This window comes from Maylandia zebra, linkage group LG10 (assembly GCF_041146795.1).
Source record: "Maylandia zebra isolate NMK-2024a linkage group LG10, Mzebra_GT3a, whole genome shotgun sequence".
In the NCBI taxonomy this organism is placed as follows: domain Eukaryota; kingdom Metazoa; phylum Chordata; class Actinopteri; order Cichliformes; family Cichlidae; genus Maylandia; species Maylandia zebra.
In genome coordinates, this window is record NC_135176.1 from 3,898,196 (window position 1) to 3,922,946 (window position 24,751).

Consider the following 24,751-nt stretch of genomic DNA (forward strand, 5'->3'; position numbering starts at 1 on the left):
GGAGAAATAAATCCCATGAACAGTGCAGGAGTGAGTTTCAAAGATGAGGGCTACTCAAGAGATTAGAGAATTGTCAGCATATAGAGACAGAATTATTGCAAGAATATGGTTAAAAGCCCAGTGTCAGCCTTGTACCTTGTATTTAGTGTTACTTACCATGTCTCATTAGTTTTATTCAGTTCACCTGCTCCTTGTTTTCCCCAGCTCTGTTGTCTCTCCCTGACCGCCTCTTATGTATATTTAAGCACAGTTTTCCTCAGGTCTTTGTTGTGTCATACTGTTGTTTCCCATCCTGCATGTTGCTTATATGATTCCTGCTTGGATTTATAGCTTTTGTTTTTATCAGACTGAAATTGTTCAGACGATTGTTAGTGAGGTGAGCGTAAAAAAAAAAAGTATATTTGTAACTGGACAATAACTATTTTGGTTTGCAATGGGTTTCTTAAGAAGTGGAATTATCCCAGCTGTTTTGAGATGTAGATTAGGGAAGACAATATAATGACAATTATTAAAGTAGAAGAACAGGACAAATGGAATTTAACCACATGAATTGAAGTGGGTAAAAATGAGAGGTAGGTTTAATTTTCTTAACAAATCCAGATATTTCCTCTAAAGTCAGGAGTTCGGTGCTAGAAAGAAAAGAGGGGCTCAAGTGGTTAAAGAGTGGTGTTTTTACAGCAGCAGAAAGAGCCCTAGTATTCAGCACACCTGATTAGTGTTGCATAATATTCAGATTTAGCTGTAGACAGAGCATCCTTAAAGAGCATATTCTTAAGAACAACGAGACAGGTCTTTGTGTGGAGGTGTTCCAAGTGGCAGCCTTTAACTTTAAGCTGAGGCAATTTCGGGGTGAAGCAGGGAGTGGACTGGATGTAAAAAACAGTTCAAAATTTCAAAGGAGCAGAAGACTGTGTAGTCTATTGTTAAAGGATACCTGTTCATCAGAAATAGATAAACTGGGTCTATTATGCATGCTGTCAATTCCATTGGAAAAGGCAGTGGTATCAATGTTTTTAATGTTGCAATATGAAATAGAGTGAAAAGAGTTTGTTTAGATAATAACATTAAAAAACAGCTTATGGACTGATATAGAGGTCAGATGTTACTCAGTTCTGAGGAATAACAGAACAGCAGATAAGGCTAAAAATATGAACTTAAGAGTGGATGGGAAAAATCTAATTGCTCCAGGCCAAAACTATCGAGATGATGTGAAATCCCCTGTAAGATTATTAGTGATAGTCCATACGTACATTAAAATCACCCAGCAGAAAAACATTTCAGGACATGGAACAGACTGAATTAGCAAACTCAGAAAATTCACTTAAGAAGTTCTTGTTCAACTTTGGTAGACTTATCAAGTATAGTGGGAGTCTATTGTAAAACACTGGACTCAAATGAGGCATAGTTTTAGATATTTTTCTACTTTCCCCTCATTGTAGAGTATCAAGAGACCAGCACCACAACCACGCTCATACATACTCCCCTGCCCATGGAGAATAACAACAGGTGACTACTGTGGAGAAGATGAAACCATTGTTTTATTACACTGTCTGATTCTGACCAGATTCTTTAACCTGGATGGCATTACATTGGCCTCCAGTAACACTGAAGAATCTAGGAGTCGTTTTTGACCAGAATATGTCCTTCAGTGTGCATATTAAATGAATATGCAGGACTGCTGACTTACATGCGTGCTCTCGTCTATTCCCAGTCACTTCTGGTGTTCCCCAAGGCTCGGTCTTAGGCCCTCTAGTCTTCATAATAGGAGGAGCACCTCCTTACCTTTCTGATCTGTTAAGCATTACTTCTTCTGCCCGCTCACTTCGATCTTCTTCTATCCAACTTGCTCTGCCTTCTTTCGGCCTCACCATGGGAAGCAGAGCCTTCAGCTGCTCTGCTCCCAGCCTGTGGAGCTCTCTACCCCCAGATATAAGAAACATTGGTTCTCTCCCTCAGTTTAAATCCCAACTCAAAACCCATCTGTTCAAATCTGCATATTCACTGTAAACTAATTATTTTATCTTGTGCTTTTTGTTTTTTTATTGTTCTTCATTATCATTGTTCTATTATGTGTCTTATTCTATATTAAGTGTCCTTGGGTGTCTTGAAAGGTGCTTTTAAATAAATAATGTGGTTCCTGGAGTATTTAAAAGCAGAATGGGAGGCAGAGCCTTCAGCTTCCAGGCCCCACTTCTGTAGAACCAGCTCCAGTTTGGATTCAGGTGACAGACACTATCTCTACTTTTAAGATTAGGCTTCAAACTTTCCTTTTTTAAAAAGTATAAAGGTTGGATCAGGTTATCCAGAATCCTCCCTTAGTTACACTGCAATAGGTCTAGGGATTCCCATGATGCACTGTTTGTTCTTTACTCAGCTTTTTCACCACTCTGCATTTAATCATTATTTACTCTCAGCATCTTGTCCGGTTCTTCCTGTTGAAAATGGGTTTTTCCTTCCCACTCTCCCAAGGCGCTTGCTCATAGGGGCTCATCTGATTTCTGGGGTTTTCTCTGTATTATTGAAGAGTCTCTACCTTGCATTATAAAGTACCTTGAGGCAACTGTTGTGATGTTGTTGCGCTATATAAATAAAATTGAACTAAGTAGCCATATTCCATTTTCTAAGAGACTAAGCTGTTGATAGGATTTGAGTTCTTATTTTCTCTTTGAGGCCAAGTGGTGCTAGAGTTTTGTAGTTTGATTTTTTTTTTTTTTACGTGTGACTTTCAAGCAAAATCTCCCTGGTTTGCACTATGGAGGGGACATAAATGCCTTCTCGGTTGTGTCAGCAAATGCATCCAGTGTGTTTAAAAAAACAATAAATGAATAAAAACTGTAAAAATCCTTTGTGAATAAAAAAGTGGCTGCAAGTATCTTATAACATTCTGGTCCAGTTTCCACACTGGCAGTAATTCATCATGGTGGTCTCAGTCCCATGAGTGTGAAATTTGGGGCATATCTGGGCCCCAAACCACGGGGTCTGGTTGGCCACTTAATCTGGGCCTCGAGCTCCACCTTGGACACTGGTATTGCCGCCCACATTCTGCTCTGGTTTGTGTGGGCTGGGTCTGCCCACCTTGTCCTCATTTGGGCTGCAAAGGAGCATGTTTGCTGGGGTATAAGTTTGCAATGTTTATATTGTTAAAGAATAATTTTGAAAGAGTGGTATCTTGTCAGAGTGAAGCCATTACTACTTATGCCTAAAAGAATACAAAGCTTAACAAATGAAAGCCAGATCAGGTCATCTATATTGGTAGAAAAGCATTTTTTGTCCAGCTTTGCACATTTTCTGCATTTTTGAATGATGTGATTTGTTGTTTTCATCTTGAGGAGCCACAGTAACCAGTGTCATGAGCAGTAAAGCTGTAGCATTATTAATCAAAATAATCACCTTCTGGAGGAGCGAACGCTTGGTGACTGTTCTGCACTGAGCTAGGCTTTAAGTGTAAGCAGCATACTTAAGATGGCAACCTGTGGCATGTTACAGAAGTAACAATGTGTTTTATTATAAATAAAATGTCAGAAAATATTTAACTTTATCACTCTACTGAATCTGCTAAGCCATACAAACAAACAAACCAATCAGCTAACCTCCTTGACACAGGGAAAGATCAAATCAGACAAAAACAGGATATAAATATGATGTCCTTTATTACCTGCAAATAACTGTACACTGTCATCATGTCACAATTCAGCCTTTTTTACAACTATACCATGAAGCAGACCTGAGCAGTTACATATGACTTCTGAAACCAGTGTCTCTCATCAGCCTCCAGGAAGATGAACCCCTGAGAAAAATCTTCACGTTGCACCTTTAAGAGATTTCATTCTGAACCACCAGGATTTACACGTGGGGAGAAAAATGCAATACATTTGTTAATCTGAGGGTGTCTGCATTATACACTCCAGTTTCTGAGCTGGAGCCTCATTGTCTTCAGTGTGTTGTGCTCTCGCTGACTCCACCTCCGAGCTGGCCATTAGCGCCGACTCCCTCTGTGTGAGCCGCTCAAGGACCAAATCAGCGGTGCTGGAGAGACTGTGCTGCAAAGACAAAGGGGAGTGAAATAATGAGTGTCTGCAGGGGTGACAACGCTAACGTGTGGATTAAGATATTTATTTTTCCACAAGCAGATCATGGTGATTCTTTTTCTTTGGAGCTTAATATGGATGCTTTCTCATTCCAGCTGCTCAGTGATGAAGAATAGCACTTGAATCACAAAAGCTCATTCTGAAGGCGAAATCCAACTAAAATCATTAATGAAGTCATAAACGTGGGCTAAAAACCACATGAAATCATTTTCCGTTTAAAGTTTTGCAGCTGGCAACTCGATGTCAGCTCAAATACTTCTTCTTAGCTTGAGTTCAGCAGGCAGTGACCATGAGGACGCTACACAGTACCATGACTGTCACACAGGTTTCAGCTACAAACCTGTAAGATGTGCAGTCCCTTCAGTGTGAGAACAGCCAGCTCTCTCAAACCATCTGCAGTTAAATCCAAGTATATGAGGGACAGCAAAGGACTTTTGAAGCTCCGTCTCCACTGCAGCTGAAACTGTCCATTTTGTCCACTTCCCATGGGCTGGAATTTATAACACAGCAATTCCTGCATTATAGAAAAAGAGGATTTATATATAAATCTATCATTTTAAATCAAAAAACAAAACCTATAATCTTTCCCTTTCAATCATACTCACTTCCTCCGTACCTACTTTGCCACTTTATTCATGAGCAGATCTTCTATATTCTTACAATCAGAAAATCCCATGAAGACAGAAAGCTGTTAGTGTATCCTGCTAACGATACGGTGCCTATGTTTCATTTATTCCTCTGAGCCAGCGAGGTCCATTTATATTCAAAAACTATTAAAAACAGATCAAGAAGTCACAACAATGCACCGGCTCATATCTTCCTTCTTTGCTGTGAACAAACAGTGCAGTTTGTTTTGAGTCAATCCCACACATCCACAGCATCCTGCTGGTGAAACTAATCACCAGAGTAGAAATTATTTTTCTACAGCTACAAGTAGTAATAAATGCACTCCTTTTTTCCCAGTTAAGACCTACAATAAGTAGCATTTCCATGAAATGACTGAGCCTTTATCTTAAGTGGCAAGCAGTGAAAAAGATTTGTGTTCAATGGCAACCATCAATCATGGAGCTAAGGGCTTCAGGCCAAGGGTTTAAGTATTAAGAGATGGATAAATACATTGACTTTTATTAAAAAAGTAAAATAAATAAATAAAATACAGCCTATCCATTAGTAAAGGTCTTACCTGTCCATATGTGCCCAACAGCACCTCCTTCTGCCCATCAAAATCCAGATCGATGACCAGAGCACAAACTACTGCGTCCCACTGGTCACTTTCCAAGAGGCATGTGGCCTGGGACAAACCGTCCTTCTGGACATCTCTGCAATAAAAGACATGCAACAAAAAAACCTACAATTTCTTCGTCTTCAGAGAGAAAGCAAAACTGCACAAAACCATTCATTTGTCTCTGACCTGTACACAACTGCCATCTCTATGGTACTGGCCACTAGTAGGTTATAGCTTTCCATTTCCACACCTGGAAAAGAAGAAGAAATGGACAATCTTGAAGTGCGCTGCAGATTCACAAAGTGAAGCAGAGATCAGATGTAACAGAGGAGAATCGTACCGGCCTCTGTGTGGAAGCTCAGAGGGAACAGCAGCACGGTAGAGATTGGACTGTCAAACTGGACCCGCCAGCTCTGCAAAACCTCTGACATAAACACACACAGACACAATACTGAAAACACAAATACAGAAACACACTTGGGGACATCAATGATAAAGCCAAAATGATGGATAGACACACCTATAAACTTAATATTGCATGGACGTAATTAGGCTTTGGCTTCTTTTAACATACTTCAACAAATCTTTAATCGAACTAGACAACTTTTTATTGTAGAGAGCATTGTATGGTGGAATGTAACCTATGTTATGCTACGTGTGGGAAAGAATCTCATTTAACATTTTAAAGATTTATAGTCAAGAACTCGCACTCTGGTCTTGATGCCAAGTGTCATGTCTGGGGAAAACCAGACACCTCTCACCACCTTGCCAATACCATCGCTACAGTGAAGCATGGTGGTGGCTGCATCACGCTATGCAGCAGGAACTGGGAGACCAGTCGAGGGAAAGATGAATATATCAATATACAGAGCCATTCCTGATGATAGCCAGAGTGGTCTGGACCTCAGGGTGGGAGTAGATTCATCTTCCAGCAGGACAACAACCCTAAACACAGCCTACATAACAAAGGAGTAGCTTTGGGTGAGTGGCCCAGCCAGAGCCCAGACTTTAATCCGATTGAAAGAGAATGGAGAGATTTGAAAGTGAACCGACACTCCAACCTGTTGGAGCTTGAGCGATTCTGTAAGAAGAATGGGAGAAACTTCTCAAAAATAGGTGTGCTAGCTTGTAGCTTCATACTGAAAAAGACTTGAGACTGCAATTGCTGCCAAAGGTGCTTCAACAAAGTACTGAACAAAGGCTGTGAATACTTACATGTACATCCATGTCATATTTTTGGTTTTTCACCTTGTGATAATGGAGCATTGTGTGCACAATTTTGAGGTGAAAAATGAATTTCATTTATTTTTGGAATAAGGCTGTAATGTAACAAAATGTGTAACAAGTGAAGTTGTGAATACTTTTCGGATGCACTGTATGTTCAGCATTCCTGCAGAGAAGCCGGGAGTTCAGTTTGACTAAGTCAGTGGTGGTTAAGGAATCATGAGACAGTCGTGTGATGGAGCGACTCTAAGAGGAACGTTCAAGTACGTTCCACTCGCCTCACCTAGCTCAGTCTGGCTGACCACAGCTAGCCCAACACAGCCATTCTGACAGCCAAACACCGAGAGCCGCCGGCCTCCAGCTATGCTCTGTATATCCATCCATAACACACTGCACAGAGACAAGGAAACAAAAACGTGTTTACAGATGATACGTGTGTTTTTTTCTCGTATCGATAACAATGAAAGTATTTACCCAACTATCATAGTTTGCTTCCAAGAAGCCAAACGTTCTTGTCATTGTTAAAGTAGACACACTTGTTCAGGCTTTCTGGAAGTCATTCAAACTTTTTCTTTGGACACTGGCTACTTTTTCCCTTTTTTCAGAGAAATGCTTTTTGTTTGTTAAGCCGTTATTATTATGATGCTAAATAAACAACAGCTTGATTAAAAAAGGCACCTAACTCAAGGGACGAATCTTTGCTTTCTACACATAATAGACAACTTAGTAAAAAACTAATTTTAACTTGTATCATTAGACAGTTCGTTACTAGCGGCCCATCACAAAAAATACAAATTGCTCCCAGTTCATTAGTTTAATCTTTGGAAAATTTCCAGAGATGTGCCTGACAGTTTGATGGGCATAAAATTATATTTTTGTGCCAACGAGGTGATTCCCAAAGAGCTACAGTACTGGGAATAATTATTTGGCCTCTTCCTGATTACTTAGCTTTGCGTAAATCTATCATACTTAAATGTTTCAAATCATCAAAGGAATTTTTATATTCAAAGATAACCCGAGGAAATGCAAAACTCAGTTTTTAAATTATGAATTTAATTTATTTTATGAAGAAAAAAAACTATTCAAGCCTACCTGACCTGTCGGAGAAAGAAAGGAAAGCGTCTGGCACTCTCGGAGTAATTTGGGTAGGCTGGCTGGGTAGGAAGGTTCCTGCTATTGCAGGTTTTTTCTATTTGTTAATAATGGCTCTCACTGTGATTTGCTGAAGTCCCACATCTTTGGAAATTTCTTTTTTACACTTCCCAGACTGACAGATATCAGTGACTTTGTTTTTCATCTCTTGCTGAGTTTCTTTAGGTCCTGACATGATGTGCTGCTTTTTCTTTTAGAGCTCTTTTTCACAGTAAATCTATTCATTTCATTTTGTTGCCTGGTGTATAACAATGATCACTTTATGAGTTTTAGTATTATCTGTATTTATTTGTTTCTCGTTAAATCATTATTGTATGGGAGGTGTCGGCAGGTATTACACAACAAATCCAACATTTTTTAAAGGCACTGAGCAAAGAACAAGACCAAAAACTGAAGACTTTCCCCACACTGAGGGTGTGAATGCTTGTCTGTCTCTCTGTGTTAGCCCTGCTGCAGGTTGGCAACCAGTCTAGCGTGTAGCCGCATCTTGCCCTATGGGAGCTGCCTCAAGCCTCGTCGTGACCCTTAATCGGATAAGTGGAAAAAGAATGGATGATAGATCTGAAACATGTGGGACTTGTCTTGGTCTCATTGTTCAACTCTCAGTGTTGCTGACTGTTATTATATGCACCATCCTCTTCGTAACTTCGTATCTTAAAACATTCTTTCCACATTTCCATGCTTCCTTCGTTACTCAAACTTCAGTAAATGACACTATAATGACATTATCGTTCTTGTGTATAGTAATAGACCTGCTAACTGAGTACAAACAAACTGTACAAACAGTGATCAGAACAGTAAGCTGGATAATGTGGGAAATCATGAATCTGATTAACAGAGAAACACATAATGCTCATCCCTCATCAAACCCAATCAGCCCAGCGGCCACATCCAGAGAGATGAGAGCTGAAGGGACTCACTTGCTGGGAAGCTGCTGCAGCTCGGGGAAGAGTCTCTCCACTGGCTGCTCTTCAAACTGATGCAAGGAGGCGTTCTGTTAGACACAAGAGAGTCAGGCTGAATGCAACGCTGATGTTTGCATGATCAAAGTAAACATCTTCAGATATACAAAGTTACAACAGATTACAATCATATTTTATCTCCAATGCTTCCTGTAGTATTAGTTCTGTTGCATGCATCTATATGGTTTCATTTTAAATTTTGGAAGACGATTAGGATTTTTTTTTTTTCACAGTTTTGGAACAAAAATCAGAATTCTGACTTTTTTTCATAAAATTCTTTTAAAAAGAATTTTTTTAATGATTTTTCCTGTCTGATTATATTCAGGTTCCTAAGTGAACACTAAAGCAGGGTTTACTTGCTGTGATCTTTCCTCCTGTTCATGCTAGCCATAACAAAATCCCTTTATTATGTGCTTCCAGTGGAGGTGACGAGGAAGAACAAAGCACAGTTCTTGTTTTCTGCTAGTATGAGGCTTCAGAAGTATGACTGAGACAAATCCAATGGCTGTTTGGTCCAACACTCCCTCTGGAATTTCCAGGGATGGTGTCCCTGCTGAGCTGCAGTGGAGCTTAGACAACACATAGAGTGGGTTTCACAGTAAACAGGCTCTCACTGTGGAAGACATTTTTATTTTTGGCTCTTCTGAAAGGCTGAAGCCAGATTTTACTTTATGTTCAACAATATTTTTAAAGAAAGATGTTTGAAGATTTTTTCCCCACAGCTTCCACTGGGAACACAAAGAGAAGCCATCCAACCGTTTACTTTCTGATGGTTAGACATGAGAGGTGATTCCCAACTCTAATGTCTGCAATCCCCTACTTAGTCTGCTGCTACCGTGACTCCACATAATGGATAAAGGGACTTACTAGAGAATACATTGATACACAGATGAGAAGGAGACAAATATTTTAAGTTGTCATTAGAATGCACTGATCTGGTATTGTCTCTGACCTCCTTGTAAAGGTGGATCCTCTGGTCATGACCGCTTAGCAGAAACACCGTCTCACTCCCTCCTTCAGCACACTGCACTCTGACAGACAGAGGGAGACAAGCTCACTCACATGATAAATGGTAAATGGACTGGTACTTATATACATTATACTGCTACTTCGATATATTTCTACTTAATTTGAGCACTAAATGCTTTCTACTTCGAGTCTCACTCACCCAATCACACATTCATACAGCTTCTATCTATACCTAAGCATTTTATTTGTACTGGTACTTTAACACAGACAGAAGGAGCCAGGAGTCAAGCTACCGACACCCTGACTGGTAGACGACCTGCTCTACCTGAGAAAAACATTACATTTACTATCCAGACACACACACACACAGTCTGTACTTAAACTGCTCAGTGACTGAGCACAGCCATAAAGACACTAAAGCCCATTCATGAATATTCCTGTACCAGCTCATGAAAAATGATGGACTCCAGCTGAGAAACTGAGTCAGCCTGCAGAAACACGATGATTCAGCACAGCAATAGGATATAAAATGTGGTAACAATAGATTTATCAGTACTTGAGAAAAACATTAAATATTTAACAGCACTGAAATCTCAGTTGTCAAGTAGCTAAAGTTGTAATGCTACCAGCCTGGAGTTGTGTTTCTGTATTTTGTAATGATTGATAATCATATAAACGGTCCACAGTTCTGCAGAATGATTATTGTGCATGTATTTTTTATTTACTTTTAATTGTTTTCCATGTATTCTTGTTTTAAAATGTCTACAAAATGTGTGATTTTTTAGCAATTTTCTGAGCTATTTTTAAGCTAAACTGTCCAACATGAATCTAATAGACTTGGGCAGGACATCAGCTCACCTCCTGAATGTGAGCCAGGATGTATGTGTGTTATTCCTCTGCTGTCTGTTTCTATGATAACAGCAGGGGAAGCACACAAACAAGCTTCTGCTCCCTCAACTGAAGTGGATTTTCTTCCTTGCTGGAATCCCAAACACAGGTGCCAGCATCATATTGATCAGCGTGTCATTTCATGCTGCTTGATTAGTAGGAGTACGCTGCAGCAGCGCGTACACTCAGACACTGTCAGAGTTTTGGCCATTAGAACTCTGAACTCTTTCACTATGTAAGCAAAAACAGCATGAGCAAAGACGTCACGAATATCTTTTACATGAGTCATCTTTCACGTTAAACTGCCAAAAATCACATTTTGCATATCCAGCTTCAGTGTGAAGCCCTTACAGCCACCACCTGTATTGTGCCTGTTTGTTTCTTAGTAATTTCTGATTGACGCTACAGCCCAAAGGAGATCGTCATAACCTGCAGCAGGAGATCAGGAAGAGCTCGGTTTTCTCTTTTAATTCTTGGTTAAAACTATGTGGCAAAATCTGCAAGGTTAGTTACCATGGTGACTATAGTCAGCAAGAACTATCTTTGTACAGCAGCAAACTTACTCTGTGTGGTAAAGCTGGAAGGGCGTGAACTGCAGCTCCAGATTCAGGCAGCTCTCTGTTCAGAGAAACACGACATGATCAGGACATGTCAGCGAGAGCACAACACATACGCAGACAATGCATCGCTCACGTGCAATAGAGTCCAGGTTGAACTCTGAGCCAGGTTCATAGTCACAGTAGATATTTAGGAATGGAGTGGCTTTGTCCCCAGAGTCCTGCGAGGAGATCAGCCATGAATCAGTATGCTTCTACCATGGCACAGTTCATACTCTGATTTTAAAGTTACAATACCTTAATGAAGGTGATGCCCACCACCAGACCTCTCTTGGGTGGAGACTTGATGAAAGCATCGATTGATACGATCTCTGCATCAACTAGATAAGAAAACAGAGTCAAACCTTTTCAGCACTGAGCGACTACAAACAACAACGTGCATCATAACAGAATTAACATACGACCGTACACCGACAGCTTCATCATTCATTTCAGACTTACAGAATGATTTATCTTGTTTGTTTTTTCTGAAATAACAGGATAAATATTCAGAGAAAATGTTTCATTATAAGGCAGAAAATCTGTTTTGTTGCTCTGCGCTAATGAGAGAGAGATGCTCTCCTTCATGAAGTGAGATCTATATTGTTAACCTCCACCAATATCATCTACAGTATATTGCTCAGACCCTTTATGTTTATTTGAAAACTTTTTTTAGAATACAAAATATATTCAGCAGATACACTGTGATGTCATTTAAAACGAAAACAAAAATGTATGCCCTACGCAAACTCTACAGACTAGAAGAAGAAATATAAAATGTATATTAAAGCAGTAAATATTCAACATCACCATTAAAATAAAGAACACATTCATGTATCAGTTCTGAATAGTTCTTCACCACCCTTCACACCATTTATATGAAACGCAGCAACACTTTCTCTTCTGTTGTGAAAGTATTTCATTGATCATATCACAATGCCTTCATTTATTACCCGATTCACTTATTAAGCTCCCTGTACCACTGTATTTAAGTTTGATCACTATGGCCACTGATTATTGTTTTTATTTTGCTTTTTTCTGTTTTGTTTGATTTTCTGTCATTTGTATCTTTTTAGTGCTGTTACATTGTATTTATTCATACTGTATCCCAGCGGTCCCCAGCCTTTTTTGCATCACAGACCGGTTTATGTCCGACAATATTTTCACGGACCGGCATTTAAGGTCCCTATTGCCAGTCTTGGCAGCCGGGGGTCAGTCCGCCAGGGCCTCCGCTCCTGGCCGCCACCCGGCACACAATGCACCCGACCCCTATGGCGCCTCCTGCGGGTGGTGGGCCTGCGGGAGGATGGGCCCATGTCTCCTCTTCGGGCTGTGCCCGGCCGGGCCCCATGGACTAAGGCCCGGCCACCAGACGCTCGCCCTCGGGCACCCTCCCCGGGCCTGGCTCCAGGGCGGGGCCCCGGTAACCCTATCCCGGGCAGGGTAAACTGTTCCCTCGATGTCCTTTTCATAAGGGTCACCTCTCTGGTGGGGAAGGAGCCTGAGTTAGTGCGTGAGGTTGAGAGGTACCGGCTAGATATAGTCGGGCTCACCTCTACACATGGCTTGGGCTCTGGAACCAGTCTCCTGGAGAGGGGCTGGACTCTGTCTCAGTCTGGAGTTGCCCCTGGTGAGAGGCGGCGGGCTGGGGTGGGTATCCTAATATCCCCTCGGCTTGCTGCCGGTACGTTGGGGTTTTTCCCGGTGGACGAGAGGGTTTGTTCCCTGCGCCTTAGGGTCGGGGAACGGGTCCTGACAGTCATCTGCGCTTATGCGCCGAGTGGCAGTTCAGAGTACCCAGCCTTCTTAGAGTCCCTGGGGGGGGGGGGGGGGGGGGGGGGGGGGTGCTGGAGGGTGCTCCACCTGAAGACTCTGTTGTCCTGCTGGGAGACTTCAATGCTCACGTGGGTAACGACAGCGAGACCTGGAGGGGCGTGATTGGTAGGAACGGCCTCCCTGATCTGAACCCGAGCGGTGCTCTGTTATTCGACTTCTGTGCTAATCACAGTTTGGCCATAACGAACACCCTGTTCGAACATAAGAGTGTCCATAAGTGCACGTGGCACCAGGATGCTCTAGGCCGTAGGTCGATGATCGATTTTGTAATCGTATCAGCAGACCTGCGACCATATGTTCTGGACACTCAGGTAAAGAGAGGGGCTGAGCTGTCAACTGATCACCACCTGGTGGTGAGTTGGATCAGGTGGCGGGGTAAGACGCTGGACAGACCTGGTGCACCTAAACGCGTAGTGAGGGTGTGCTGGGAACGTCTAGCAGAGGCCCCAGTCCGCGAGATCTTCAACGCACACCTCCGGCAGAGCTTCAACAGCATTCCGAGGGAGACTGGGGACATTGAGTCCGAATGGACCATGTTCAGCGTCTCCATTGCCGAAGCTGCTGCATTGAGCTGCGGCCGCAAGGTGGTTGGTGCCTGCCGTGGTGGTAATCCCCGAACCTAATGGTGGACACCAGAGGTGAAGGGAGCCACCAGGCTGAAGAAGGAGTCCTATCGGGCTTGGTTAGCCTGTGGGACTCCGGAGGCAGCCGACAGGTATCGACAGGCCAAGCAGAATGCGGCTCGGGCAGTGGCTGAAGCAAAAACTCGGGTGTGGGAGGAGTTCGGAGAGGCCATGGAAAAAGACTTTCGGACTGCCTCGAAGAGATTCTGGCAAACCGTCGTCTCAGGAGGGGAAAGCGGTGCTCTACCTGCACTGTGTATAGTGCTGGCGGAGCGCTGCTGACGTCGACTGAGAAAATTGTCAGGCGGTGGAAGGAATACTTCGAGGACCTCCTTAATCCCACTGACACGTCTTCCGAGGAGGAAGCAGAGTCTGGGGATGAGGGGAATGACCCGCCAATTTCCGGGGGCGAGGTCACTGAGGCAGTTAAACAACTCCTTGGTGGCAGAGCCCCTGGTGTTGATGAGGTCCGCCCCGAGTTCCTGAAGGCTCTGGACGTTGTAGGGCTGTCCTGGTTGACACGCCTCTGCAATGTTGCGTGGAGATCAGGGGCAGTACCTGTGGACTGGCAGACCGGGGTGGTGGTCCCCATCTTCAAGAAAGGGGACCGGAGGGTGTGTTCCAACTACAGGGGGATCACACTCCTCAGCCTCCCTGGGAAAGTCTATGCCAGGGTGCTGGAAAGGAGAGTTCGTCCGTTAGTCGAACCTCGGATACAGGAGGAACAATGCGGTTTTCGTCCTGGTCGCGGAACACTGGACCAGCTCTTTATCCTTTCCAGGATACTTGAGGGTGCATGGGAGTTTGCCCAACCAGTCTACATGTGTTTTGTGGACTTGGAGAAGGCATTCGACCGTGTCCCTCGGGGTGTCCTGTGGGAGGTGTTGCGGGAATATGGGGTGTCTGGCCCATTGCTACGGGCCATTCGATCCCTATACAACCGTTGCAAGAGCTTGGTTCGCATTGCCGGCAATAAGTCGGACTCGTTCCCGGTGGGTGATGGGCTCCGCCAGGGCTGCCCTTTGTCTCCGGTTCTGTTCATCATTTTTATGGACAGGATTTCTAGGCGCAGCCAAGTGGCGGAGGGCTTTCGCTTTGGTGGCCTCAGAATCTCATCTCTGATTTTTGCAGACGATGTGGTTCTGTTGGCTTCATCGGGTGAGGGCCTCCAGCTCGCACTGGAGCGGTTCGCAGCCGAGTGTGAAGCAGCAGGAATGAGGATCAGCACCTCCAAATCTGAGGCCATGGTTCTCAGCCGGAAAAGGGTGGAGTGCCCACTCCGGGTCGGGGATGAGTTCCTGCCCCAAGTGGAGGAGTTCAAGTATCTCGGGGTCTTGTTCGCGAGTGATGGGAGAAGGGAGCCGGAGATCGACAGACGGATTGGGGCTGCAGCTGCAGTAATGCGGACGCTGCACCGGTCCGTCGTGGTGAAGAGGGAGCTGAGTGTAAAAGCGAAGCTCTCAATTTACCGGTCGATCTACGTCCCTACCCTCACCTATGGCCACGAGCTGTGGGTAGTGACCGAAAGAACGAGATCGCGGATACAAGCGGCAGAAATGAGCTTCCTCCGAAGGGTGGCTGGCCTCTCCCTTAGAGATAGGGTGAGAAGTTCGGCCATCCGGGAGGGGCTCAGAGTAGAGCAGCTGCTGCTCCACATCGAAAGGAGCCAGCTGAGGTGGTTCGGGCATCTGACAAGGATGCCCCCTGGGCGCCTCCTGGGTGAGGTGTTCCAGGCATGTCCCACCGGGAGGAGGCCCCGGGGCAGACCCAGGACACGCTGGAGAGATTATATCTCTCGGCTGGCCTGGGAACGCCTTGGTATTCCCCCGGATAAGCTGGAGGAGGTGGCTGGGGAGAGGGAGGTCTGGGCCTCTTTGCTTAGGCTGCTGCCCCCGCGACCCGGCCCCGGACAAAGCGGATGAAGATGGATGGATGGATGGATGGATGGATGGATGGCATTTAAGGTGTCGCGGAAAAATACAACAAAATAAAACCAAAAGAAAAGATTTATTAATAACACACTGGAAAAGACCCAGGGAAACCAAGTTTACGATAATAACGTTAAAAAAATAATGATAAAAACCGATAAAAACCCTGAAAACCATCAATTTTACACCCGGGCCTCAACTCTCGCAGCCTGGTACCAAACGACCACGGACCGGACCGGACTTGTACTGGTGCGTGGCCCAGGGGTTGGGGACCGCTGCTGTATGTTGTCTCAAACCGCATACAGCAGGAGAATATGTATATTCTCCTTTATTTAATCTGTTTTGTTGAAGGCTGGTTTTAAAGTTTTGGCTTCTGTGACACAATAAATTCCAGTCTTCAGCATAAATCAACAACCTTATCATTTTATAATAATATAGAAGGGATGCACTGATTGGGCGAAGGAAACAAAAAATCTTCATTACAATAACTGTTTCAAGTCTTCATCCTACTATCTGTGACATCTAATCTCAACAGAAAACCACGGGTGAGCTGAAATAATAAACATGACATGAGTCATGACATGAGTAATAAACATGACATGAGTCAAAAAGACTAATATCAGACCATATTTGTGCATTCCTATAGGTCATTCTGAAATATACAATCTGTACAATTGTTTAGTTGTTGCTTGAAGTGTTAAACTTCTGTAATTTTACGTGAGTAAAATATTCAGTGCATGCAGTTTACGTTGAAACACAGTCTTTCTATTGTGTTGTGTAGCTTCCTTACCTTAAGGACAAGCTCTGTAGCAACATCTATGTGCACATATCTGAGTACTTGCACAACAAAGGAGTAAAACAAGAGTTCTTTCCAGTCCCCACTCACTGGGGCCCCTATAGCTTCATTTTAAGTCGTCTATTGGTTGTTAAGGGGGGGAGGGGATAAAGTCTGTCAGACCTCAAAAACCAGGGGCCCCAATCATTGAACCTGTCTGTTTCTATGTGGCTTTTTTGTCATGCAAATTACTTTTTAGCCACTTACTTCCATTCACTCTTACTCCACAAGGACCATCTCATCACATGCTGGAGCCCTGACTTAACTGCAGCAGACTTCTGTACTTTGAACAGGTCTGCTGTTTACTGCACAGTATTGCCTGGATTGTGTCTTACAGTTCAGAACCAATGGGTGACAGCAGTTACATCCTATCTGTTATGTACAGTCTATTTTCCAAACCCAGGGGTCAGTCCATAAGAAAAAGACTGTTAACACAGAGATGTTAATATACAGTCAGGTCTCTTCAAAGAGTCACACAAATGTAAGGAGTTTATAGACGACAGGAGAAGGTATAAGTTGTTCTGATCCAAAAATCTACTTTGACGGATGCTGTCTTCTATAATTGCTTTTAAGATTTATTTTTTTTTTTTAATTTTTATTTTATTTGATAGAAGATCCAGGAAACAGGAAAGGAGGTCTAGGTCTAATGTTTAATGTGTAGGAAATAGTAGAAATAAACATAATTTCTTCAGTACTGAAACTTGAGTTCTTGAGCACTTGACCCGTCTTTCCCCTGCGTACCTGGGATGTAAGTGAACTGAACCTCCTTGGCCACCGGTCGGATCTTCTGCTGCAGCTCTTGGTATCTGAAACACACCACCTTCCCCTTGAGAGTGGCCGCTAACAGCTCCTGCTCCCCGGCCTGACACAGCCCGTAAATGTTGCTCTGTGACGGGAAGCGGCTGAAACTGTCCTCCACGAAGGGATACGATTCTCGGAGCATCTTGCAGGATACAAGCACAATCACTGGTTTATATTAAGATTTGTATTAAACATTTAGACTTTTCCCCGTTCGTGCTTGTGTAGTGGCTGCAGAGCCCTCAAACTCCACAACAATGAGTTGGATTAAAAATGTTCCCGCTCGTTCATTTTGAAATTCAGCTAACACTCTCCACAAATTGCATATCGACGCTAAAATAACTCAGTTAATATTATTTTATTCTGATATCACATATCCTCTAACGAGTGTCTCTAAGATATAATAAACAACTTGAATAGCCATAGACAGTACGCATGAAGAAAAATATCCGGGTTTGACCCGAGCTGCGTTCACTTTCATTGGAAATATGGGTTTTAATATCTATAAGGGACTCAGGGGAGAGAAAACCCGGGCCACTGTGGACAAAACCGCTATCGGAATAATTGAAAATATTGCTATATTTTAGAAAGTAATTTTAAGGTAGATTTGTCGTTGTTCCCGTGAAATTTCTTCATTCTGTGGTCAAAACACAGCTGCCAGCTGACATTTTACGTGCATTTAAAATGTCACACATCCTTTACAGAGTAAAATCAGCCATTCTTTTTGAGGTACAAAAACGCTTAAATTGGTTGTAATTTAATATAAGCCTTCTCCCAGTTTGGTTTAATTCCTCCACTTTACTACGCCATGAAAGGCAGCGCGTGGCTTTTTTTCTTCGTGTAGTAAACGGGTGACAGATTCAGTGCATCGCTTGTATCGTGCTGCCATCTAGTGGCACTAAATCCCTCCTTTTTAAACAAGAAAGCATGTGCTGAAGTTTTTTTGTCTGGGATTTTAATTTTCTGGTTGCATTTATTTCAGTTCTAAAAATGTCTTTTTCCACGTACACCTTTGACAATTCCTGATTCAGTATTATTATATGCATGTGTGTTTAATTAATATTTGCTGCAACAAAACAATTAGTTGCATGAATACATTGATGCTCAACCACCAGAGGTCAGAGCTAACCCACTCATGCAGATGAAGAAATTCCAGAGACGCGTAGTGCGGTGATTAGCACTGACCTCTGCTCAAGTCCAGGCAGTGGGTTCTGCTTCCTCCTACAGTCCAAAAACACGCGTGGGTTTAGGTTAACTTGTGATTCTGAATTGGCTCTAGGCGTGAATGGTTGTCTGTGTGTTATCCAGGCGTGCGGCTTGGGTCTGTCCCAAGGGTCACACAACGATGGAACAACTTGCTCTGCTAAAACAGGCTTTCTGATCATTTCTACGGCGGAGGGTGAACATTAGAGCTCTAAACATTTAAGGATATTGTCTCACAGCATAATAAATGAGATGAGGGAACCGCCTTAGTTTACCTGCAGATCAAAGTGAAAATGATTTGATTGATGGACAGAACATGTATTTTTAGTGTGACCTGTGCGCTGTGAGCTGCTGTTCAAGCAGTCTAAAATATACTCAACAGCAGATTAGAATCATGCCGATATTTTATGCATGCACATTTCCGCACTTCACCCAGTCAAGTTAGACATTAGAAAGCTATACAATTCGTGCATATAACTCGTATTCCCCATCAGAGACTCAATAATGCACCTAAAACATGCTGTAAATAACAGAATAAGTGAAAAGGGGACTTCCAGCAGACTTTAAATCCTAACTCGGAACCTGCTGCAGATCAGGTTATGTGTTCAGTAAAGGTTAGCACAATGATTTAACGTTTCTTTTATGCCCGAGGATTTATCTAAGCTTCAGCGTCTGAATGATTGCTTAGATTTGATCAAACGTTGGATGGCTGCAAATTTCCTCCAACTCAACGAGGGGAAAACCGAAGTCCTCGTATGCGCCCCTGAGGTTTCTATCGCAGATAGTGAAAGCTCTTGGTCCTCTCTCACTTTATGTTAAATTCTCTATCAGGAATTTAGGTGTCACCTTTGACTCGAGTCTCACATTGGATGGGCATGTGAAATCTCTGGTTCGGCGTTGTTTTTATCATTTGAGAAATGTGGCTAGGCTAAGCCCGGTTCTATCTCGCTCTGAACTCGAGATTTATTTCGCCACGCTTGGATTATTGTAATTCGCTGTTTATGTGTCTAAGCAAAGGTTCTCTGGATCGTCTGCAGGTTGTGCAAAACGCTGCAGCTCGACTTTTGACAAAATCCTCCAAGTACTCACATGTGACACCGTTATTATCTCAGTTACACTGGCTTCCTGTTAAATTTAGAGTCGATTTTAAGATCCTGGTCTTGACCTACAGAGCTGTGCACGGACTGCCTACATCTTTGATCTGCTACAGCCCGATGTCCCTAGCAGGTCTTTGAGGTCATCTGATCAGGGCTTACTTGCTATAAAAAATACTAAGAGGAGGACTGAGGGTGACAGAGCTTTTGCCACTGTGGCCCCTAGACTGTGGAACTCTCTCCCCCAAACATTAAGAACTGTGGACTCAGTAGCTGTTTTTAAAAAACAACTCAAAACTCACCTTTTTAAAACTGCTTTTGGTTAATTTTTTGCCTGTTTTATTTTCTCTTTTTAAATCTTTTTATGACTTGTAATCTTATGTGCAGCACTTTGTGATTCTGTCTTGAAAGGTGCTATATAAATAAAAATGTATTTATTTAAAAAAACAAGAACAATGGGGTATCTATCTATCGTCCTCCTCCCAATCTGATTTACTCCTGAAGAATGTAGAGAAGACTAAACGGCAGGTGAAAGTCTCCTGAGTTTATGTTATTTAAAGCAAAATTGTTATTTGTTCAAACCATATAAAGTCCTCCAACCAGCATTGTGCTTTTCTAATGTAGAAATTTTAAGAAACCAACCCAGGTAGGTCAAAGCATTTCACTGAGAATTGAGTGGAAGAAGAAGGCTGTGTATATAGTAGACACACATGAGAATTATTAATCAATAATTCATTTATTAATTATTACTTTTAATCAGTTAGCTTAGATGAAGATGAAGCGCAGATTAGTTTGTTCTTGCCTGATCTGTAATCACATTTGTTTGAGCGACTGAAGGATGAGAAGTCACTGATTCAACTGAAAACTATTTCTTCAATTATTTCTTGAAATATTCGATTAGACCAACCAAAACATCAGACCGTCTGTTTTAAGGCACTGACTTCTCGGGCGATTTTTCACCTTATCCATAAGAAAGCAGACTATCCAGAGGTTATAAGCTGCGTCTGTGCAGCAGCATCAATAACAAACTGCTTTGCACAAACCCACTTTATTAAAGCTTCATATTTAATTAGTTTGAATCTTTATTTTGTTTTTAAGTTTAGATTTCAGTTCAGTTTGGCATTAGCTTTTTTCACAGTGAATTTGTTCATTTTGTTGTTTGGTGCTTAGCAATGATCCCTTTCATGAGTTTCAGTATTATTTTTATTTATTTGTTTCTCCTTAAATCATTATTTGAGGAGAAACGGAAAGTTCAGAAAAGGTATTACACTGCAAATTCAACATTTTATGAAATGCTTTGTTGCGCTCACCAACTTTACCTCACTGGCTAGAACAAATACAAAGGGTTACCTGAGGACGCTTTGTTGTAACATCTAAAATTCCTTTGAAAGTCTTCATATCATTACAACGATGAACAATCTTTAAGAAGAAGACAAGGAAGAAGAAGAAACAAGCTTTATTGGTTACATACACAATCATACAGAGTACAACATGCAGAGAAATGTGTCGTTTCCAAGCTGTGGACAACTTTAAACTTTCTAATATGGATCACAAGCACTTACTGTAGGACTTAGAAATGCTTGGAAAGTAATAGTTCACAACAGAAGTATATCTGTGGGTAACTGACATCAATACACTGTTAAAGTGTCATATGGGAGAGTAGAATCACTGCATCTATAGATGAATGCCTTACTGACTTATATTGGTTTTGTTTCAGTTCTAAGTTTGGTTGCTCAGTTTGATTTCAATCTAAATGGAGAAACCCAGAAAAAAGAATCCTCAGTGACCTTTGTCTTTGTTGTCAGATCCTTGGACAGTGTGTGCTACAGTGTCCTGTGCATGTTGTGTTGAGGTGAAGCAGATGGAGGTGAGGTCCCTCATGCTGCTGCTCTATGTTGTGATGGTTCAGAGGTGGCAATGTGCTACACCCCCACTTCTCCTAATGCCACCTGCTAATCCACCTGCAGGATTACTGTCCACTGTAATCACTCATCCTTCACTGTGACACACCTCACCTCACAGTGCAACTCCTGAGTCATTAAAAACACACACACACACACACACACACACACACACACACACACACACACACACACACACACACACACACACACACACAGAGGGAGACGTGTACCTTGCTTAGGATGTTTCTTATGGCTGTAGTTTTATATGGAATGTAAAACGTGTTAATCAGGTTTACCATCACTGTGTGATTTATCACTTATTGGATTTGGTTATAATAGTGACTTTCATGCACAGTACCTGGACAAACTATTAATAAGCATCGCCAATATAAATATAAATTAACAAACCATTTGTGTTAGATATACAGACAAAGCAAAAACCAGAAGAGATTAACAATAAAAACATGAAGGAACAAGAAGCACTCTGAGAGCACAAACCTCTCCAAGGCAGCTCACTCTATGGGCAGTACTGTATGTACTTTTAAGGGGACAGTATCGTGTTTTCATTTTGTTTACTTTGATCTTTTTAAACATAATTTAAGAAGTTTTAGTGCAGTAAAAATCAGATAAGATTAGCGTGACAGATGTTACTTTGACCCACCAACATTATGTGGGATTCCAAGATTCTTTACTTGTCACATGCATAGTCATACAACACACAGTGAAATCTGCTCCTTGACTGTGCAAAACATTAAAAACAACAAGTCACTTTAAATAAAAAAATGGAAATTTTAAATTAAAAAACTGAAAATGTACAATGAATGTTAAATTGCTTTGTGCCATATTAGCACAGCAATGTACTGACTGAGCTTAAACTAAATGACCAAAGTCATGTAAACAGAGTGATCAGAGCAGGCGATGGATAGTAGGTGTGGATTTGTAAACAACTGGACATGAATAACTTGAGCTTATTACAGTGGGGCAAAAAAGTATTTAGTCAGCCACCGATTGTGCAAGTTCCCCCACCTAAAATGATGACAGAGGTCAGTAATTTGCACCAGAGGTACACTTCAACTGTGAGAGACAGAATGTGAAAAAAAAAATCCATGAATCCACATGGTAGGATTTGTAAAGAATTTATTGGTAAATCAGGGTGGAAAATAAGTATTTGGTCAATAACAAAAATACAACTCAATACTTTGTAACATAACCTTTGTTGGCAATAACAGAGGTCAAACGTTTACTATAGGTCTTTACCAGGTTTGCACACACAGTAGCTGGTATTTTGGCCCATTCCTCCATGCAGATCTTCTCGAGAGCAGTGATGTTTTGGGGCTGTCGCCGAGCAACACGGCCTCTCAACTCCCGCCACAGATTTTCTATGGGGTTGAGGTCTGGAGACTGGCTAGGCCACTCCAGGACTTTCAAATGCTTCTTACGGAGCCACTCCTTTGTTGCCCGGGCGGTGTGTTTTGGATCATTGTCATGTTGGAAGACCCAGCCTCGTTTCATCTTCAAAGTTCTCACTGATGGAAGGAGGTTTTGGCTCAAAATCTCACGATACATGGCCCCATTCATTCTGTCCTTAACACGGATCAGTCGTCCTGTCCCCTTGGCAGAAAAACAGCCCCATAGCATGATGTTTCCACCCCCATGCTTCACAGTAGGTATGGTGTTCTTGGGATGCAACTCAGTATTCTTCTTTCTCCAAACACGACGAGTTGAGTTTATACCAAAAAGTTCTACTTTGGTTTCATCTGACCACATGACATTCTCCCAATCCTCTGCTGTATCATCCATGTGCTCTCTGGCAAACTTCAGACGGGCCTGGACATGCACTGGCTTCAGCAGCGGAACACGTCTGGCACTGCGGGATTTGATTCCCTGCCGTTGTAGTGTGTTACTGATGGTGACCTTTGTTACTTTGGTCCCAGCTCTCTGCAGGTCATTCGCCAGGTCCCCCCGTGTGGTTCTGGGATCTTTGCTCACCGTTCTCATGATCATTTTGACCCCACGGGATGAGATCTTGCGTGGAGCCCCAGATCGAGGGAGATTATCAGTGGTCTTGTATGTCTTCCATTTTCTGATGATTGCTCCCACAGTTGATTTTTTCACACCAAGCTGCTTGCCTATTGTAGATTCACTCTTCCCAGTCTGGTGCAGGTCTACAATACTTTTCCTGGTGTCCTTCGAAAGCTCTTTGGTCTTGGCCATGGCGGAGTTTGGAGTCTGACTGTTTGAGGCTGTGGACAGGTGTCTTTTATACAGATGATGAGTTCAAACAGGTGCCATTCATACAGGTAACGAGTGGGGGACAGAAAAGCTTCTTACAGAAGACGTTACAGGTCTGTGAGAGCCAGAGATTTTCCTTGTTTGAGGTGACCAAATACTTATTTTCCACCCTGATTTACAAATAAATTCTTTACAAATCCTACCATGTGGATTCATGGATTTTTTTTTTCACATTCTGTCTCTCACAGTTGAAGTGTACCTCTGGTGCAAATTACTGACCTCTGTCATCATTTTAAGTGGGGGAACTTGCACAATCGGTGGCTGACTAAATACTTTTTTGCCCCACTGTATATAATTATATACTACAGTATGATATAGAATATGTGTTCCAATCCAGGAACAGTTTGATGGGTTGTTTCAGTCTCTAGATGTCAATCCCCTTAAAAGGTCTTTGGTGGGATTTGAGGAAACAAAATGTATATTAGTGGGATGGAAACTTTACTAAATGATGAATGGGCTGAGACTGCAAAAGAAAATCTTTTAGAATAGAGTTTGATATTTAGTGATCGCATCATTAAGATTACTAATTATATTGCCAATCTTATCATTATGCCAACACCTGGTTATCATGTTACCTGTCTTACCTTAAACCAAGTGTGCAGTGAATAATATGAAACATAACACATATGATAATAACTAATTAGTCCAGTAACATGATGTACAGTCAGAAACCTTTTGTCCGAGGTGTATTTTTGAGTTTTGTTCCTACCACAGCTTTGTCCAGTATGATATATGCTGACTTCACTGTGCTCGATTCTTCAGGCTGGGATTTTATGTCACGATCCTGGGTCTTATGACCCAGTGTTTTGAGTTTTAGTTCATTTTGATGTTTATAGTATGTTTAAGCTCATTAGGTCTCCTATGTTCATTTGCTTATTAGTTCCCCCTTGTGTTTCCAACCCATGTTAAGTCTCCCTTGCCCTTCGTGTGTTTCATGTCTGTGTCTTACGTTGTCAAGTTCTGGTTGTCATGTCTGCTTCTCATTATGTTTCCAATTTTATTTTGAAGAGATCTCGTGTTTTTATATTATGGATTATGTTTTGAGTCCTTTGTTGTACTGTTTCTTGTTTCCCTAGGTCTCAGTTATGGTTATCATAGGTTTAGTTCTTTGGCTTTGTAATATGGCTTCCCTGT

The 24,751-nt window shown here is 42.3% G+C and overlaps 1 protein-coding gene across 1 annotated transcript; it reads right to left on the reverse strand.

Annotated features, from left to right (window-relative positions):
* Window positions 1-3,633: 3,633 nt before the first annotated feature.
* On the reverse strand, window positions 3,634-17,597 carry kptn (kaptin (actin binding protein)). The gene is made up of 12 exons (XM_004561581.6): window positions 17,068-17,597; window positions 11,363-11,445; window positions 11,202-11,286; window positions 11,072-11,126; window positions 9,604-9,682; window positions 8,610-8,683; window positions 6,821-6,927; window positions 5,654-5,737; window positions 5,500-5,563; window positions 5,272-5,407; window positions 4,429-4,602; window positions 3,634-4,040 (listed from the first exon to the last, which is right to left on the reverse strand). Exons 1-12 carry the CDS (start codon window positions 17,267-17,269, stop codon window positions 3,876-3,878), a joined length of 1,308 nt encoding a protein of 435 aa, XP_004561638.1. The 5' UTR covers window positions 17,270-17,597; the 3' UTR covers window positions 3,634-3,875.
* Window positions 17,598-24,751: the final 7,154 nt, after the last annotated feature.

Coding starts and splice junctions, on each gene's coding strand:
- kptn (XM_004561581.6), bottom strand. CDS start 17,269: ATGCTCCGAGAATCGTATCCCTTCGTGGAGGACAGTTTCAGCCGCTTC. Junction 5,738..6,820: donor GGTCAGCCAGACTGAGCTAG/GTGAGGCGAGTG, acceptor TGTTTATGTCAG/AGGTTTTGCAGAGCTGGCGG. Junction 5,564..5,653: donor GAGCTTCCACACAGAGGCCG/GTACGATTCTCC, acceptor CTTCTTTTCCAG/GTGTGGAAATGGAAAGCTAT.